This window comes from Ambystoma mexicanum, chromosome 7q (assembly GCF_040938575.1).
Source record: "Ambystoma mexicanum isolate Mex_15411 chromosome 7q, UKY_AmexF1_1, whole genome shotgun sequence".
Lineage (NCBI taxonomy): Eukaryota > Metazoa > Chordata > Amphibia > Caudata > Ambystomatidae > Ambystoma > Ambystoma mexicanum.
Genome location: NC_090941.1, coordinates 1021847161 through 1021865480, shown reverse-complemented (window position 1 = coordinate 1021865480; position 18320 = coordinate 1021847161). Strand labels below are relative to the sequence as shown.

General features: G+C 41.5%; 1 protein-coding gene across 1 annotated transcript in view; it reads right to left on the bottom strand.

Moving 5' to 3' along the window:
- CLPB (ClpB family mitochondrial disaggregase) overlaps positions 1 to 18320 on the bottom strand; it is a 1931888-nt gene that overhangs the window by 572896 nt on the left and 1340672 nt on the right. Inside the window, exon 7 of the mRNA XM_069640284.1 lies at positions 7157 to 7271. Coding sequence (XP_069496385.1) covers positions 7157 to 7271 — 115 coding nt within the window. The remainder of the gene's footprint in view (positions 1 to 7156; positions 7272 to 18320) is intronic.

Sequence of the window (18320 nt, the reverse complement as noted above, 5' to 3'; positions counted from 1 at the left end):
TTATAAAACTCCGAGATGTGGAATTCAATGTGTTAAAAATAAAACTGTAATTGTAAAAAAGGACTTTCAGATTGCTCGTCATAAAATAAATTCATAATATTTTAAAATCTTGAAATCTTCTTGCATCTCAGTGGCCCTGCCTTCTAATTCTGCCTTATTAGTGACATTTATCGATAAAGCAGCATTAGTAATTGGCTCTACTAAGTTCACTGCAGAAACACCCATAGGTTTATCACTAGGCTTCTCTACTAAAATCCACACAGTAACACTTTTAGCCTCATCTTATTGGGATCTGAAGTTCAAAGTTCCCCAGATCTTTACTCTGGACTTTTTCTGAATTATTTAGATGCTTGGGTTTCTGCATATTGGTCCTGTTACTAGAGTTAGGCTTAACTCCCACCGGATTTGTTTGGTTCTCATCCCTCTCTGCGGTCCTTTGATTCTCAACCCGCCCTGGGTCGTTCTTGATCTTGCCACCCAATTCTGACTTCCCTGAGCATCTGCGTACCTATTCCTTTCAGGTGGCTCTCCTCTGATCGGACGTGTTGGGGAGATGGTGCAGTCTCGTTCAGTCGGCTTCCTTCGCGTTGGCTGCTGGCAGGGTGGCGGCTCCACTTCTCGCTGCTGTTCGGTGGTTCCAGCTACCTCCACTGGGCCTCCTCTCTTGGATGTCTCGGTTCTGTGCTGTGGCTCCTGTGCCGAGAATTCTGCAGCCTTCAACGCAGCTCACAGCACCATGCTAGGTGCAGGCTCGTCTCTCCAGGCCACACCTCCCAGGTGGAGGGTCATCCCATGTGGCTCTGCGGGCCTCTCTCTTTGCTTCCAGTAATGCTGGTGGGCTCTTCCCTGTGTAGGTAGCAATAGTGTGCTCATGTCCTGTTCTCCGGGCTGGGTTAAGGACAGTGCCCGAATAGTGTCAGAAACCACAATAGCCATTGATAGATGAAGCGGAAACTCATTACATATGTCAATTCCCAGATAACCAACAAACTTATTGTATTCTTGAAACAAGGGAGGGGAACATATATCCCTATTTAGGGATTGCCTGTCCTCTAAGGGCAGGGAACTTACCCCTAGTGGGATCCCGAAGGCCCCATCCACTAGGAGGTGTTAGGCTTAGCAGGCTCACCTCCTTAGTCCCAAAGGGGGTGCCCTCCCCCCCTGGGGAGAACAGACAAATTCCCTGGATTCCTCACAGCAAATTCAAAAAGATCTTTTTCTCTCTGCAGTCCCCAGACAGAATATGTGGACCCACAAACGCATTAGTGGATGGAAAGGAGGAATCCAGTAAGTGGATTTCAATTGTTTAAATCTGCAATTTTAATACATTGGTTGAGATTGTTTATTGGTAATTGCCCTTAGAAGCCATGGGCTTTTGACAGAATGTGTTTAGACCTTTCCATTTGCTTATTGATAAACTTCCTTTTATTTATTTTCGGAGACATGAGACCGGGATATAGGTTAATTGCACATATATTATCACATGACACAATATGTTGGAGTCACACATCTTTTACCCGCCAATGTAGCCAATTCAGCAAATCAAGATGGGCAACCGAGAGGTTAAATTCAGGTTAAATGGGTGCCCCCAGCACCCCACATTTTCTTTGAGCGGGTTCCATTAGATCTGTCCACCTCTAGCTGTATTGGACATCCAATCCTATCAATATATAGATTATTTATGGGTAAAATAAGCTCTTCCTTCCACTAATCAGTCGCTGAAGGCTAGACCTTTCCATTTAAGGGTTTACAGTGGTTGGAATAACCGAACCTGTCTGACTCGGCAATTCTGGCAGCAGGACTGTAAGTATAATTTGAGGTTTTATTGTGCCATATTCTATGAGGCTAATTGTGGTGTCACGAGGCAGACAGAACACAACTACTGACACCGGAATATCATTAAATCTAACCCATTACTCCTCTTGATGAGCAACCCAAAGGGCGAAACATGTGTAGAGGATATACAAGAGGGTAAAATAAAACTACACTTTAAGAGAATTGAAATAAATATATTAGAAGGGACATTGTTTACCAAATTGACTCATGCGTCATTCAAGATATTTGCAATTATCCTAACATTAGGAGAAACAATAAGCAAAACAATTGTTTAAATATAAATAAGTGCAAGAATGGTTACAAACCCTTTCATGTTAGGGGGGGGGCGTTTGGAAAATTAAAATGAGCACCACACCCAGTGTGCATTATGTACTTAGTGATTCAAGCACTTAACAGTTTTACCACATACATTGTGGTCAAATATTAATATCTGTGCTCATTCTTATGTTCCCAAAATGTTTTGGGGATTTTATGCAAAACAGCAATGAACCCTCATTGATGTCATATGTCCCCTTCCCTTTTCTCACAGGGATATTTCGAAAGGAGTATAATAGGAGTATACTGGACAAGTGTCATGTCATTCCTGCACAGCATTCGCAGTGTAAGTCCTTGCCACACCCCCTGTTCCTGCACAGGTCTTCACTGTTTGCCTTGCAGCCTGTGAGAAGGTGACTAATGCATTTTGCATATGAATGCTTCTAAAAGGAGGGCAGGAAGTGTATGTTTGTATATGATTTACCATACTCTTTGTGAAGGTCGCATAGGGGCTTGCTAACACAAGACTTGATTATTTGGTGTCGGCCACGCCTACTTGAGTATCTTTTGCGGTTAGGCGGCGAGTTGCCTTTGTCATTATCTTGATGCGATAACCAGCTGGCTCCCTGTAGGTATCCGCAACTGACCCTGGACTGCCATAAGGATTCTTGCTCTCTGGCTTGGCTAGACACTATTGCAAGACTTATCTGTCTAGAGTATTCATGGGAAGATAATGTCAACTGAAAACTGGACCGAGGCTAGATAGCCTGCGGCGAGGGCTGCACACCCAGAAGGACCCAAGTCGGTCAATTAATGGTACAACAGAATTGTGGTCAAATCATGGAACGTTCCACATCGCTTGAAGAAAGCAAGGCAATCCATTTAAGGAAGAAAGTTAATTAGCAGATCCCAACATGGCCAATGCATTTCGTCCCGAAAGATCCTTCATCACGTTGAAATCTTAAATACATTTGCATTCCACCAATAATTAATACAAATTCAACATGTGGCGCAGCATCAAAAGAAAGAGATTCAAACGTGCCATCAGATTAAAAAAAGAACACAAATCAAGAAAACGACCTAGAGAGCACCATCGCAAGAAAGTTGCAAATGCCGAATTTCAAACAATACAAACATATTGTTCGCAAAGGATTATGGTTCGCAAATCGATAAAACGTAAGGATACGAGAAAATGGCAAAACTGGACAAACAAACAGAAAAGAGAAAACATGTTAAAATCACATTAAATGGCATGGTGATCAAACATGACTATAGCTGAGCAACTGCAAGATAGACAAATGATTGATAAACGTACATAGTCTCAAAAGTGACCAAGAAAATGGAGACACAGAATAAACTTGCTGGGTGCAATAGTCACCAAAGTGAACAGAGCAGTGGAGGAAAGGGAATGAGAAAGGCGGCATGGCTCGTAGAAGGCGGTATCAAGAAAGTCATCATATTGAAGAACGCCGAGGCATCGGATTGCAGTGTGGCTCTCAGTGCAAATCCTAGGATCCCACTAATGAAGAAAACCTGCTCAATGAAAAGATCCAGTGTAAACGCTCTGACAAACCAAACACTGACGTGCCATGATTACGTCTCAAAATATGTATATGAAGGCACCTTCTAAGAAGAATGCAGGAGGAATTGTAACCCTATTTTTGTTATTGATTTGAGAATGGCGGCACTTTTTTCATTAGCCATAGATAACCAAAGGGTTAGTAGGTGATGCTTTACTGTGGCAAACCCCTTATATTTAAATCGTAGCCTGTTCAAAACGCTATTCATTATTTGGAATCTCAGCTGTGTGTTATGCTGTAATTTGAGCCTTCTCAGCCACCTTCGAACACCTTAGTGTTTAGCCGTGCTACCAAACGTTGTAAATCTTAGTAAGATTAACACACACATTACACATGCTGAGAGACCACGATACTTTCTTTCCTTCACCAGTGGCTGGGCTGCAGTTGGCATTTCGGATGCCATTTATGTTACTGTCACCTACGTATATCTACTTTGTATTCCTGAATCTTGGGTGCCATTTTAGTGAGGGTAAACCAGCCTTTTGCAGCCCTAGGTTTTTGGTGCAGATGCTTGTCAATCTGAGATTATGGCAGAGAAAGAAACGGCTTGCACTAACAGCAATGATATCAATTACCTGATGGAGTTTAACAGCATTATTTTTAAATGCTATTGAACCAGTAGAGTAATGCCCCCCAGACAATAGTTAGAAGCACGAGCGGCTTACCGGGGTACTAATAGAATGTTTTCTCGAGTTGAGAAATGGCATTGAAACCGTTTTTTAAACTCGAGAAAAAAGATGGCCGCCAGGGATCAGGGAAAGGAGCTACAAGTAGTCCCTTCTCCCTTTCCATGGCGGCCATTAAAAATATAGGAGAAAAAGTAAACAAACAAAATGGCCCCCATGGAAGGGAGCGAAGGGACTACGTGTAGTCCCTTATCCTTTTCCATAGCACCCATTGAAAAAAGAATTAAAAAGTAACCAAAAAAGATGACCGTCATGGAAGGGGGAGAAGGGACTACACATGGTCCCTTTTCCTTTTCCATGGCAGTCAGGACATGGACGCAACCGGCCCAACAAAGGCTTTGTCAGGCTGGTAATGACCCGGCAAGGGCAAATGAGCTTGCTTGTTACAAGCTCATTGACCGTTGCCTGCTACTAATGCCTTTTATTTACTTGCTGTGGGTTTTGCCAATTTGTACGATCATAAAAGATTTTATACACTTGATGTAGGTTAGCCAAAGTATGCAGCAATTTGAATAACACCCTTTTTTCTCTATGATTAAGATATTCAGACCAAGAAGAATGTGAAATGATGGGGGATTGTGGCACATTTAGTAGGCTATTAAGAGACAGACCTTAATGCCTTATGAAGCCTTCGAGATTCCAGCCGTGCAATTTCCTGTTTTATATTCAATTCTGCTGCCATAATTTTGACTGCCCTCTCTTTTGTCTCAAGCCCGCCATATCTGTGGTAAGGAAACCGCAGTTAAAAATGTGAATTCAGCCCCTGGTGGGTGAATTCTGCCTTAGATGGAATAAATCTTCCTTAGATCTGTCTATAATGTTCTAGAAAGCCAGTGAGCGTCTACTAGATGAGATGTGCTAAGGATCTTGCTGACTGCTGCGGCAAGACTTTTTCTAATAAGTAATGAAGATGGCCCTGCAATCTGTGACTCTTGAGAGGTTTCTGGACTATGACTCCCATGATCCCTAACCTGAATATTCTGGCTAGGGTTGATAAGATTTGTAGTCCAAACATCTGGCGAGCCAAAGTTTGCAGAGTTGTAGGCCCCCTGATGTAAAGTATTTCTGTTGTTATCTTGCCACTGATAGGCCTGAAGCCTTTCAGAGACAGTAGCAATGTTCTCAAGAGCAATCGTTATCTAGGATTAAAAAACACATTTCCAACAGTCTGTGGAAAGGCAAAGGATTTTCCGTGGCACTGATTGAATTAGGACAGTGTGCCACAGGGATCTGTCTTCTGAAAATATGTACCTGGTAACGGTTTATCTAAAGAAACGTTGCTGTCCCCAATGACGGTCCGGTGGCATAAAAAGCTTCTGCGTGTGACTACACAGTGCTGTAATGTACCTGTGATCGTCAACTGCTAAATAAACACTAGGGTGCCAGGGAGGTTGGGGGGGAGGGGCGAAGAAGGCAAAAAAAACGTTCTCTATGTAGATCAAGAGCTTAAAAATCCCTTCAAGTGATCCTTTGGCGAAAGGTGGATTATCAGGGCGAAATCCCACATTCCAATGAGCTGCATTATAAAGAGAGTACCACTGGCATAGAGTAAGAAATTAACGAGAAGGTGGCAATCAAAGCAGCTATTAGATGCACAAAAACATAACAAGTAATTGGCACCGGGGTGGATCTCTGAGGAAACACGGTTGAAGAGCAATAGATGTAGAGGAAACTGCTATTTATGCCTGCCTTTTTCCACATATAAATCCCCAAAGTCCTAAAACCCTGCAGCCTGAAAGGAACAGTCCTAGATGTCCGTTGAGCTACATGAAAACCATACTTTGGAGCGCATCTTTCGATGCACTTGAATTGTGTTCCAGGAAATGTGATGTGTATGCCAAAGTCAAATCCAGTATTCTCAGGATCCAGTTCTTACACCATATGATGTTCAGTGCTGGTAACCCTTAATAATATATGTGGAGATGCACCAAGGCTGTTCCAGAATGTCCACGCCCCGACTAGCACCTCAGGCCCAAGTAGCCTTGCTAACATCTGGCATAATGCACTTCACGGAAGGCTGCCTTCTTCAAATAGAACAGGTCCAGACCAGAGAGTGGCAGTCAGATCCACCTTGCCTGCCTCCCACGCCTTCTGTACTGACCAGGGGAAGCCTGGGCTTTGGACCTGTGCAGGACTATGAAGCAGGCTTGTTAACCTTCATACCAGCTGGGAGTCAGGCGTCTGCTCCTACCCACTCAAGGGATTTTAGCAAGCCATGGATGTGCGCTCACTCAAATCCCCGGGACGCAAGGCCCCAAACAAGATGTAGTCTATCGCAGAGGGGTAGGAGATGCTTTTCCGAGCAGTACACCTAAAATCTGCAGCCTCCTACAACACTTTGGCCAGTTAACAGCAGACATTTTAGCTCTGAGCTGCCTAAACCGTAAACATTGTTTAATTTGCAGGAGATCCCGTAAGCCAAGGTATCTCATGAAAATGAAGCACTGTTTAGGATTTAGGCTGCTCAGAGCGTACAGAAGGCGCTGTAATTTGCAGGAGATACCTGAGTGAAGGTAACTCCTGCAAATTAAACAATGTTTAGGAGTTAGGCAGCTCAGACCGTAAAGTGGAAACTGTTAACTGCTCGCCATCGTGGCCACGTCCCCACAATAGCGGTAAAGAGGGGGGGGGGGGGTGCTCTTTACTGTACAGTGCAGTCTTCCTGATCAACAAAGGGACTAGTGAGAGAGTTAAGAGAGTAAGAAAGGGAAGGAGAGAAAGTGGTGGCCGGCACGCAATGTATTCTACTAGCAAAAAAGGCACTGTACGCACTGGCTAAGACTCCGAAAGTGAATGTACCTGCAGCCACTGTTGATATGGCGCTTTCCTGTCCTATGATATGTTCTTTTAGCCGCTGCTCCAGGGGAAATCTGCGCCGTTCTTCCATTTCTCTCTTCTTCTGCTCTTCCTGGAACTGTAAAATACAACCAACTGCGTTAGCAATGAGAATATGTTCTTAGAACTGCAAAATAGGCCAAAATGGACACTATAGCACGGAAAGCAACACAGAATTTCGGCAAAGTTATACAAATGAAATATGGAAATATTTGGTAAACTTGCATGACAAAGTCAGAGGGGTGGGCTGTTAATTAAATGCCAAACAATTTAGAACAAATAAAAAACCTTACTTTTACAAATAGACTATATGCCTAAAGATGTTACACATTGCAATTAAGAATAAGATCTGAGGAAAGAGTCATACATCTCAGAAGTATCTAACAAACTAAACGGGTCTCGAATTTGAGGTGTCAATTAAAATGAACAACATAACATTGAGTTGAGAGAGCACATACACCTTTGTAAACATGTTGCAACTGGCCTTAATATTAGGAAATAAACAATACTGTTAAAATAAGATTGAAAATGGTTTGCAACAATATAGTAACAGATTTAAACATGGGCCAAGGAGTGGCTCTAAAAATAGCTTACAGTGCTATCAAGCATCTGATGTCCTTGTGTATATGTAAAGCATCTGACGTCATTAAGAAAAAACGCAGAATAATTAGATATGAACAATGTGGCAAACCAGCTGAACAGTACTGCTAACTTGTGGAACTCCGCGGTGAGACTAATTCAAACAGGTCACATCAGTCTGTGCCATATAAAAAATAACATTTATAAATGTTTGTGTCAATCTCTTTTGCCTGCAAATATTACAATTATGTGCATACATTTATCTCATTAAAGGACTAATTAGCTATATATAAGGAAACAAACATTAAGATGGAATACTGAGACGGAAAACTGAACATATCAGCATAAAATTGATTTTTGACATTTAAAGAAATGTTGTTTTAGACTTCATTAAAGAGGTCTTATTTCTTTTTTTTTTAATCATTCATCAAACAATTGTTATGAATATCACCATAAATAAAATGGATGGTACACCTGTTCGGAATATACAAACATATAAGGCCCTTGTTTCAAAGGTTGTGTGCTATTTTATATGATGTGGGGTGTTAGAGGGAAAACAAAATCAAGTCTAGAACCAAGGCTAACATAAAATCATACAAACACCTGAAAAACGCACGATTCATCTAAAAACAACATTTACCATCTTTGTATTGTGAACACTATCCCCTATGTTCAGTGTGTGGAAAACACTTTTATGTTTTGGTCCCCAACTGGATGTGGGACCTTCCTCGGGGGATGAGGCGATGGTGGGGAGGTCACGTAAATGAGGAATAGCGATGAATTATTAGAAAAGTGTAGTATCTCATAGAACCCACATGGATCCGGCACAGGACCTAGTGCAAGGTAGGAAAAGGGCTGAACACTGTCTTAGGTAAATGTATGTGCCTTGTTGTATTTTGATGAATAACACTTGAGTAAATGTATAATATTATTACAACATTGGTTCTTTTAACAACAGTATCCTATTTTTTCAGGTGGTGTTCATGTCTTTAATTTGACTTGAATCACAAAAACCTCCTAAAAAGGGACTGCTTGGATACCATTTGTGGTAATCTGATTATGTGGGCTGAAGTATCTGAAGTAGCACACAACCTTAGACACAAGGTTCCCATTTGTTTGTACTTCATTAGTACCTGGAATGCAGTTGCTCTGACATGATCTCGGTTCCTTTTCTTTTGTTTATCAGCACAACTATTAAAAGATTCAGGAACAGCTCTCACCAATATAATTCTGAGCATAAAGAAGCACTTAAGCACAATATATTTTGATCTACTTTGGAAAGGCTTTTTATATACGTTATGCTATGTTATGCTATTTGGCATTTGTATAGCGCCTTTTACCATAGTTATGATTCCAAAGCGCTGTGGGTTGAAGGCCCTCTGGGACCGCAGTCCAGGTCAGTGGAGAGAGTAGTGTAGTACAAAGTGCAGCTAGAGTGAAAGAGGTAATGTGTATATGAATATCACAAGGTTGTCTTTGTGTTCACAATGTAAAATGCATGCATGAATTTACAAGTGGATCATCTGTAAAAATATCAATTTGCAAAGAAAAATTAGTTGAAAATTTAGATTTGAATTTATAAACGTGGTTTTGAGAAACCATTTTCATCAATGCAAAACACATCAATTTCAAGAGAATATGTCCCATTGAATTATATTGTGCACAAAACCCTGATGGAATCTACAATTTCTCGAAATTAAGCTTTCAAATAATGGATCTATTATATACAAAGAGAGGAACACGGGAAGAACGGAGGAGGTCCCACCGGGTTTAACAACAACAAGGCCCACCTCGCAGAAGATGGAAATAACTAGAACAGGATGGAAATAACTAGAACAGCTCTTAGCTGGGGGTAAACACACCAGACTCGAGACACCGTTAACGCCGCATTTAAGGGCTACTCGCGATTAGGCCCAAAGTGTTAAACCTCGAAGCAATTACCTACATAAATGTTTTTCTACACTGTTTAGCCAACACTTACCACACGGTTTTCCATAACGAGCAGAAAACAGAGCCGAGCGGAACAGAGTTCATGACGCGACTGACTTCCTGAATTAAAAATAAATGCATCCTGAGTCAACTGACCCCCACTACGTTGCAGACTGAAAGCTGCAGCTCTCCCCCAAGAGTTAAAGATAAATTACAATGATACTCGGCGGCGGCGGCATATTGCATGGGAAAACCACCAGTGGGCAGAAAGGCAAAATATGAGAATATTATTTAATATTCCAGCTGACACTTCTTTTGCATAGTGGAACCACCAGCAGACAAAAAGCAAAAAGATCAATATGTATTTTTTGAAGGCAAAACGATGAAAATATTGTTTAATATTTATTAACACCAGAAAGATTAAAATAGTTTTTAACGCCGCCTGCTGATTTCCTCAATCAAACATGAAATAATGTATTGCCATGTTAGTGCACTTAATAAATAAAAAAAATAAAAAAAGGTCTGGGGGTTTACCCCTTTTATTGGACTAACTGAAAATACTGTGCCACAATCAAATAGTATAGAAGCTTTCGAAGTCACCAAGGTCATCGGATGAGCTTATTTTTGCATATTACCATCTGGTGAAGAAGGTCTTGGTGTTTATTCCATCAAAGCAGATTCAATGAGGCCAATAAACGGTAGCGGTGACCCGTTATGGACTCGGATTTGAGCCAACGGACTCCAGCATGGTTACCAAGGCAAGGATAAAAGATACCTTGAACCTAAAGACCCTGTAGCATTAATTGCTTGATATAAACAATTGTAGAAGGGACTATCACTAAACAAAGCCCCTATTCTGGGAGCCATGATGCAATGTATCCATTGAACCACTATCATGCATCCGTTTTTCTGCATCCCATCTTTTGACACAGGCTTCTTTAGTGAATTAACCAAACTACATTGTTCTTTTGCTTTTTGTTTCTGTTTTCGCCATATGTTTGTCCCACAATATTTCTTTGTACTGTTTTGAAAAAATTTCGTTTTTTACATGTACCATGTGGATGTACTTATTTTCTTTTTTGCCCTTGGTTGAGACTATAACCATGCTGATCTTTTGTTATGCGTTTTGCTAAAAATATATGATTTTCACATTTTTGGAAGTAGGAGTTGACTGTCTCTTCTTCTTATTAATACTGTTTACTTATTTGTTAACCACTGTGAGTATTATTTAAACGTTTGCCTTTGAAACATATAGCAAGTTCACTACATGGGTGGACATTTTTGAACAGCGGCTGATCTTACCTTAGGATTTCCGCAGCACGGAAACCTAACTTTATCTCTAAATAATTTAAAGTGAATTTTGAAAAAAAGCATTAGTAAGGGTACATTCTTCTGTTTAGATGTACCGAAGGTGTGCGGCAGGGCTGTGTACTTGCCCCCCTGTTGTTCAGTATTTATATTCAAGAAATGATTGATGCCCTGTTGACTGATGGTCTAGACCTCCCTAGAATGGAGTCCAATAAATAACTAGCACTGTTTTATGCCGATGACACTGTGCTTCTGGCAACATCCCCGCAAGGGCTAAAATAAATCGTTTCATGCTTTTTGAGGAAGTGTGAGGACCTAAATCTGTGCCTAAATATTGGTAAAAAGAAGTCATGGTTTTAAACCCAAGCTATCTAAGCATTGTGCACTACATATTTTAATGTAGCGGGCCACAGGCTGTGGAACAGGTGACATGTTAGGATTACCTGGGAATTCAATTCCATGAGAGTGGCTTGTGAACCGCATAAGTGGACAAGGCATGTATTTGCTTGGAGAAATACAGCGTGGTGGCAACGTCCTTTTATAACAGACATGGGAGGGATGAAGTTTCTCTAGCCTTTGAATCATACTAAAAGCAAACTACAACTGCAGCTCTTTATGGTGCTGAATTATGGGGCTTTGCCAATGTGAAAAATCTAACTATGGTGGAAAATGGATCCTTGAAAGGTCTTTTGATGGTACTACAGGGTTCACTGAAAGTTCTTTTACATTTAGAAACTGATGTGCGACCCATTAAAGATGGTATCTTTGTTAGACCAGTACTCTACTGGGTAAGGCTATGGCGTTCAAATGGTCTTGTAGAATATCGAAACGTTCAGAATAATTTCTTGAATTTGGAAGGGGGGCGCCTCCGTTGGGTTGTGCATGAACACAAATTGTTATTCTCTCTGGGCGAACCAAATCTGTTGGAAAATCTGGCAAGTACCAGCAAAGCAGTGCTAAGACGAGTCAAGAAAGCAGGTTCCATTCTTGCTTGAAAAAACATCGAGGACTCTGCCAATAAATGAAAACTCGGTCCAGACTATCTCACGAAAAAAGCCGATTTTTGCTTCAAAAAATATTTAGACGCAGTTCAACCACTATATGCTCAAGCACTTTTTTATCGGATTCAGGCTGGGTACCCTCAGGACATCCTCATTTAGGCAAACATGGGGAAATAACCGTTCTGAAGTTTACCCATTGTGAGGAGTGGGTGAAGAACCACTTCCCACATCATGTTTATATGTGCGGAGTTGGGAGTACTGAGGCAGTACAATTTGTGATCTCTGTTGAGGGCATCAAGAGTCCGTACTGTATATGAAGCTTTAACTTTCTGTAAAGGGTGCACCGATTTGTATAATGTACTGAATATTCAGAGGGCCTGGCTTAGAAGGACTACAAATAGTTGTAGATCAATGAATCTGGCCCAGTGAACATGAAATACAGTATTTGATGCTAACCCATTATTGGTTTTGGACTGGATTAGCATGTTTATGGTATGCTTGTTTTCTTTTTTAGACTGTGAAACACTAGGGGCTCCAAGCAGGCTCTACCCGAATATTGGTATTACTTCCGCAATGTGTTGACTGAAAAACCGTAGCATTGAATTTGACCGTTTTTAGGCAGCTGTTTTGAAATGGTCTTATCGATGATTTGGGTACATTGTTTTGTGCACTTTATGCTTTATTGCTGAATGAAGCAAAACAAAAAGAGGTGATGACTGGAAGGTTTTGAATTAAATTAATCTGAACCTCTGCCATTGCTCTGGGCATCCCTGCGGACCACCGGTCTTCACCTGCAAAGCCGTTACAAAAGGGGAAAGACCATATGCAAATCAGGCCTGGTCCCACCCCAAAAGCGGAAGTCCAGCCCGAAATGCTTGGTCACATTCCTTCTGCACGAGACCACAAGCATCCCTAAACATGTTTCGGCCTCATTGGACCTCACCAGTGAGGAGTAGCTTGGGTCTCTAGGCCCAGAAGGCACCGGAAACACGCCTGGGCCTACCTGTCCCATTCGGGGTGACTACAGGAGACCCAACAAGGGTGCACCATGTCTGCGGTTGCTTGTGTTTCTGTGCAGAGGGGAACTGGCCTAGCGGTTCTGGCTGGGTTGCTACCATTGGTGGCAGTACCTGACTGATTTGCATATGGCTGGACCGCTTTTGCAATGGCGCAGGCGGGCTAGAAAATGGTGGAGTGGAAGGTTGCCCAGAGCATTACCAGTGGTTCAGATTTATTCAAAACCTTCCACCCATCACTTGTTTGGTTATTATTTCAAAGAAAGAAAAGAAATAATTAACGGTATCAAAACTAGTGAAACTTGGCAGAAAACACTGTTCATCTTTGATGGGTTTGATATGATATGATGTCATTTATAACGCGTGTGCTTGTAGTTTGCTGTATGAATTTAAAACAGTATTCACATAGAAGTTTAAATCTAGTAAACTGCTCCGACCACTTGCTGATCAGAGTTAATTAAGCAAATGTAATCCATGGCCATCTTTGACATTATGGGCCTTCAAGACCACATCGTATGGAAGCCTTCTACATTCTACATCAAGTTTAATGAAGAGGGATAGCTCAGGGACAGCACGTTTGTCTTGGAAGCAAGAAAACGCGGTGCAACACGTTTGAATATCGATCCTGTGATTAGAAACCACTTGCTGGTATTAAGCGCGTTATAAATGAACCATACAAAAATATGTTTCTCCAAAAGACTGAGCAATAATTCCTGGGCACGATGCACATACGTCAGTCGTAACTATCAGATACTACATCTGCTGATAAATAGTTCAACCTAAAATTTGCCAAACTGAAAAGAGAAGGCAATAATTAAGACTACAAATGGGGCAAACTATCTCAAAGGTGTATAGGACATGCTGCAAAATGTGCATGAGGGGAGATCAGAGTGGTTAAACAAGCCAAGACAGGAGACTTAACTGGGTCAACGAGGTGGCAAAACCAGCTTGCGAGCTGATTTAGGAAGTACGTCCCCCGGTGCCCCAAAACCATGCAAAAAAAAAAAAAAACCTTGTCCGTTTCGACTCCGCTCCTTTCACTCCTTCCCCATCTTGCTCTCCACCATTGGAACTTCCTATGCTGGATATCAAATCCATCCCCACCATATCAGAATTCAAAACTACCTTGAAAAGACGCCTCCTTTCACCACTTGAAGACCAAGGTCGCCCAGTTGCATCATCCATTAGTGTCTCATTGCCAGTGCACACATGTATATACTGAAAATTCAAATCTCTGTAGATGTCCCAGTGCCATTCAAGCTTGATGCCCCAATGCGCTCCTCATCCCGTGGTAATTGTTTCTCTTAATGCATCTTTTATTCTGTGGAAAGGAGGGACAGAATGCTGCCAGAATGACCGTCCTCGTAGACAGAATAGCTTGTTGAAGCGCTTCTCCTTTTTCAACTAAATGCAACTACAAAATACTGAGTAAGAACTGTGAAGCTTTATTTACCATCCTACTCATAGTCTCCCACATACTGTCCCCTAACAGGTTTTTGTTAAAGGGGAATCTACATTTTTGTACTGGTCAAAAATAGCTCCACTCCCATCGCCACAAACGGGCACCCTGCCATAAATGCCAGTTGTCCACATGCACACAGCACACCATTTGTTACTCACCAAGAAAATGAGCACTCACCAATGGCTATTAGGGAGTACACATTTTGACGCCAGAGTACACCCATCCATGTATCACTTCTTAATGCTTCTAATTTGGTTGGTGGTGCTAGGAAGCAGCTGCAACGCTGCGCGATAGTGGCAAGAGAGCAAGTAGCAGATGCTACAGAAGGCAATTAAATTCGTCTGGCAGTGGAAAGAAATGCTGGTCTTCCACGGGTTGAGGAAGCTTTCCCAAGCTCTTCAGAGTAGACCAGACTTCAGACTTATATCCTCTCTTGGATGCCTATTCACAGCCGGCCCTTGTGTCACAGTCCTGACAGTCCCTCTGGCCAGGTGATCAACTAGAAGGCCCACTCTCCACTCAGAAAAATGGTGAAGCAAGGACACCCGATGATACTGCATTACTGAGAAAGTGAACGCTTTCCTACCGTTTGCATATTGGGGTCAGCACAAGGTATAAAAAGCATGTATCGCCCTCTTGGTCGAATGGTAGGGGCAGACTACGAGCCTTCTGGTGGAGGTTCTGAATGGTCTCTTGACATGTTGCCCCAATAGGTTGCTTTGGGGCCCATTAGCCATGGCTACGGCCTTCAGCTTTGTCTACTTTTCATATTGCACCATTCGGTTCATTAAATGTAACCCAGAAGCCATAGTCTTTGGCCACACCCACTACCCCCACCTCACTGTAGCTGTAACATTCCACTTTTTTGTATTAATCACATTGTTTTACTTTTTTTAAAGAAAGAAAAGTTTTCCTATAACCGCGGTTAGTATAACCCAGTTAGTATAACCCCAATAATAGTAATGTGCTACAAACAACCCTGGTTATTCATAAAATAACCCTGTTATTCACGAAATAACCCCAGTTATTCATGTGACACACTTTCATTCCTGATCCTGTTTTCCACTATAACCCCGGTTATGAGAAAACGTTCAGGCTCTAAACTTGGTTGCCTGCCCCCTAACCCTACAATTTCATATGTTGTTGCTTTTAGCCCCTCCCCACTTCTAGCCTGATGCCATTTCCTCCTTTTTCCTCCTCTAAAAGCCATTTTGCCATTTTTGAAAAGATGGGAGCTTGAAATAATAAATGGCCGCACTCTCAGTGATCGACCAGGGAAATTTACCTGGAGGGCTGGGCGGGCGTGAAGAACGCTTGATTACGTCTGTACTAGTGCAGATGTGGCACTCCTAGTAAAAGATATGACAGTGATTGGAAATGACTGGAGTGATCATGAGATCCTGAGTGTTCAATTAGAAAGTACAATGAGTATTTTACCAGCTAATCCTACCGCCACTACTATGGTTAATCATGCAGTTACTAGACTAATCTAGTCAGATAAAAACATTATAAGAACAGATGAAGATAGCAAAGATTGGGACATTGGGTACCTAAATCTATTTAACTCCATGACCCTAGAGGACATGGAGAACTGGATATATGCCTTTACGGGCAAATTTGCCACTAAAAAGTTATTATATCCCATTAAGGAGAAGGGTACGATCCTGGCCTATGACCGAGTAATTAGAGATGCCAAACGTCAACTCAGAAGAAGCATACGTAAAATAAATACCTTGATAAGATCCATGATTACGGTTCATAGCAAAATTAGAGAATTAAAGAACCAATATCGATCCTGGTCTAAACAATGGAAAAGAAGGAAAAAATTGTATAGCTGGCAAAAAACAGTGCAAGTTATTTGCTCAAAAAACACCCGTAATATTTGGGCGTTATTGGGTGAGGCAAAGGGCAGTAGGTTTACACCCCAAATTAACCCCATAAAAGCTGAAGACTGGGTGAGATTTCTTGAACAACGTAATGGGGACATGGTTGGGTTAATGCCACGGCCTTACATTAACCAACATATCCCCGCGCCCTTTACAGTTAGTGTTACTGAACTTCAGGAAAACATTCTGAATCTTAAGGCTTCACGTGCACCAGGACCTAACGGTCTTGCTAATATAGTTATGAAAAATAATCCTACTTTTTTGGCAAACCTACTAAAAATTTTAATTGAAAAGGTACTCTCTGAGGGAAGAATCCCGGAAACCTGGCAGACCGCTATACTGGTTCCGGTATTCAAGAAGGGGAACAGACATGACCCGAGCAACTACAGATTATTATCTATGTTAGATTGCTCGGGGAAAATGTTTGCCTCCTTGATATTGCAGAAACTTCAAATCTGGGTAGAAGAATCTGGGGTGTTGGATTGTTTTCAAAGTGGCTTCAGGGCCGGATTCTCTACATCTCATAATCTTTGGATTATGAATAATTTAAGAGCCAAAGCTTTATTACCAAATAATCCCCCATTGTACGCTCTATATGTTGACTTTAAAGCGGCTTTCGATGTTGTCAATAGAGAGAAGTTATGGAGTAAGCTGAGAGGTATGGCTTGTCCAACGGGTTTACTATATTATCTACAACTGCTTCACCATAAAACCACTCTCCGACTTAGATTGGACGGTAGTGGAATTACTACTAGACCTGTAAAACAACTTAGAGGGGTAAAACAGGGGTGCATCACCGCGCCGATATTGTATAACCTATTTGTATCTGATATTCCTGAGTACATCAGAACTGCGCATGATGTCCCTCCGAAAGTAGGCTCAAAACATTGTCTGGTGATGGCTTACGCGGATGACCTGGTCATTTTTGACCATACATTCAGTGGTCTTTCGCGATCAGCTGCTAAACTCTGGGAATATGCAGAACTGAACGAACTAACAATAAATCATAACAAGACAGAATTAATTCTTTATTCCCATGGGAAAATTAGTCGCCCTCATTTGTAGGTTAGAGGTCATGAAATCTCTTATGCTTCATTTTATAGATATTTAGGAGTCGAATTTGATTCTAGAAATAAGTACGACTCCTGTGTCCAAAATCGTAAAATTAGAGCTGCCCAACTTACGGCCATGATTTCCCAGTTTACCCGCAGTCAGAGTGGATATTCTTTTTGGGCTGCTCGCCAATTATATACTCAATGTCTAGTCCCCATGGTAACTTATGGACTTGAGACGTTGGTTAATATGAATCTAGAGGTTCATACAGGTTATTGAAGGCAAGTTCTGGCGTAAGTTGTTGGGTGTTCCTTAAGGAATCCCTATGGCAATACTGAGACTTGAGCTTGGGTTATCCTCACTGTCATCAATTGTTATTAAAAAAAGAGCTGCATTTTTTGTTAAAATCTGTGTGAATACTGCTAACCCTCTAATGTTAATTATGAGAGATGAAATCAGTGGGAATAAGCAGGCTAAGTTCAAGGATGAAATGATCACAACATTGAATGGAAGCCACAATGGGGCACAGGTTTCAATACCTTGAAATATCAATTGGGGGAGCGTTTGAAGCTATGGGATTGGCAAAATAACTTCAAACATTTGGAAAAACTGAAGAGTTATGGATTTATTTCACACATTTTATATACTTATAAAAAACCACAAGGTTATCTGAATTTGTGTCCTTCTGACAATCTCAGACGTTTTTTGTTATTACTGCGTATTAACCATCTGCCGGTGTTAACGGTCAATGGACACGAGCGAGCGATCCCCAAAGAGGAGCGATACTGCCGGATATATAAAAGGAGAACTGTACCTGAAACTGCCAGACATGTTTTAATGTTATGTCCAAATTTAGGTTCGTTATACACTAAAAATTACGGCAATTATGTACAT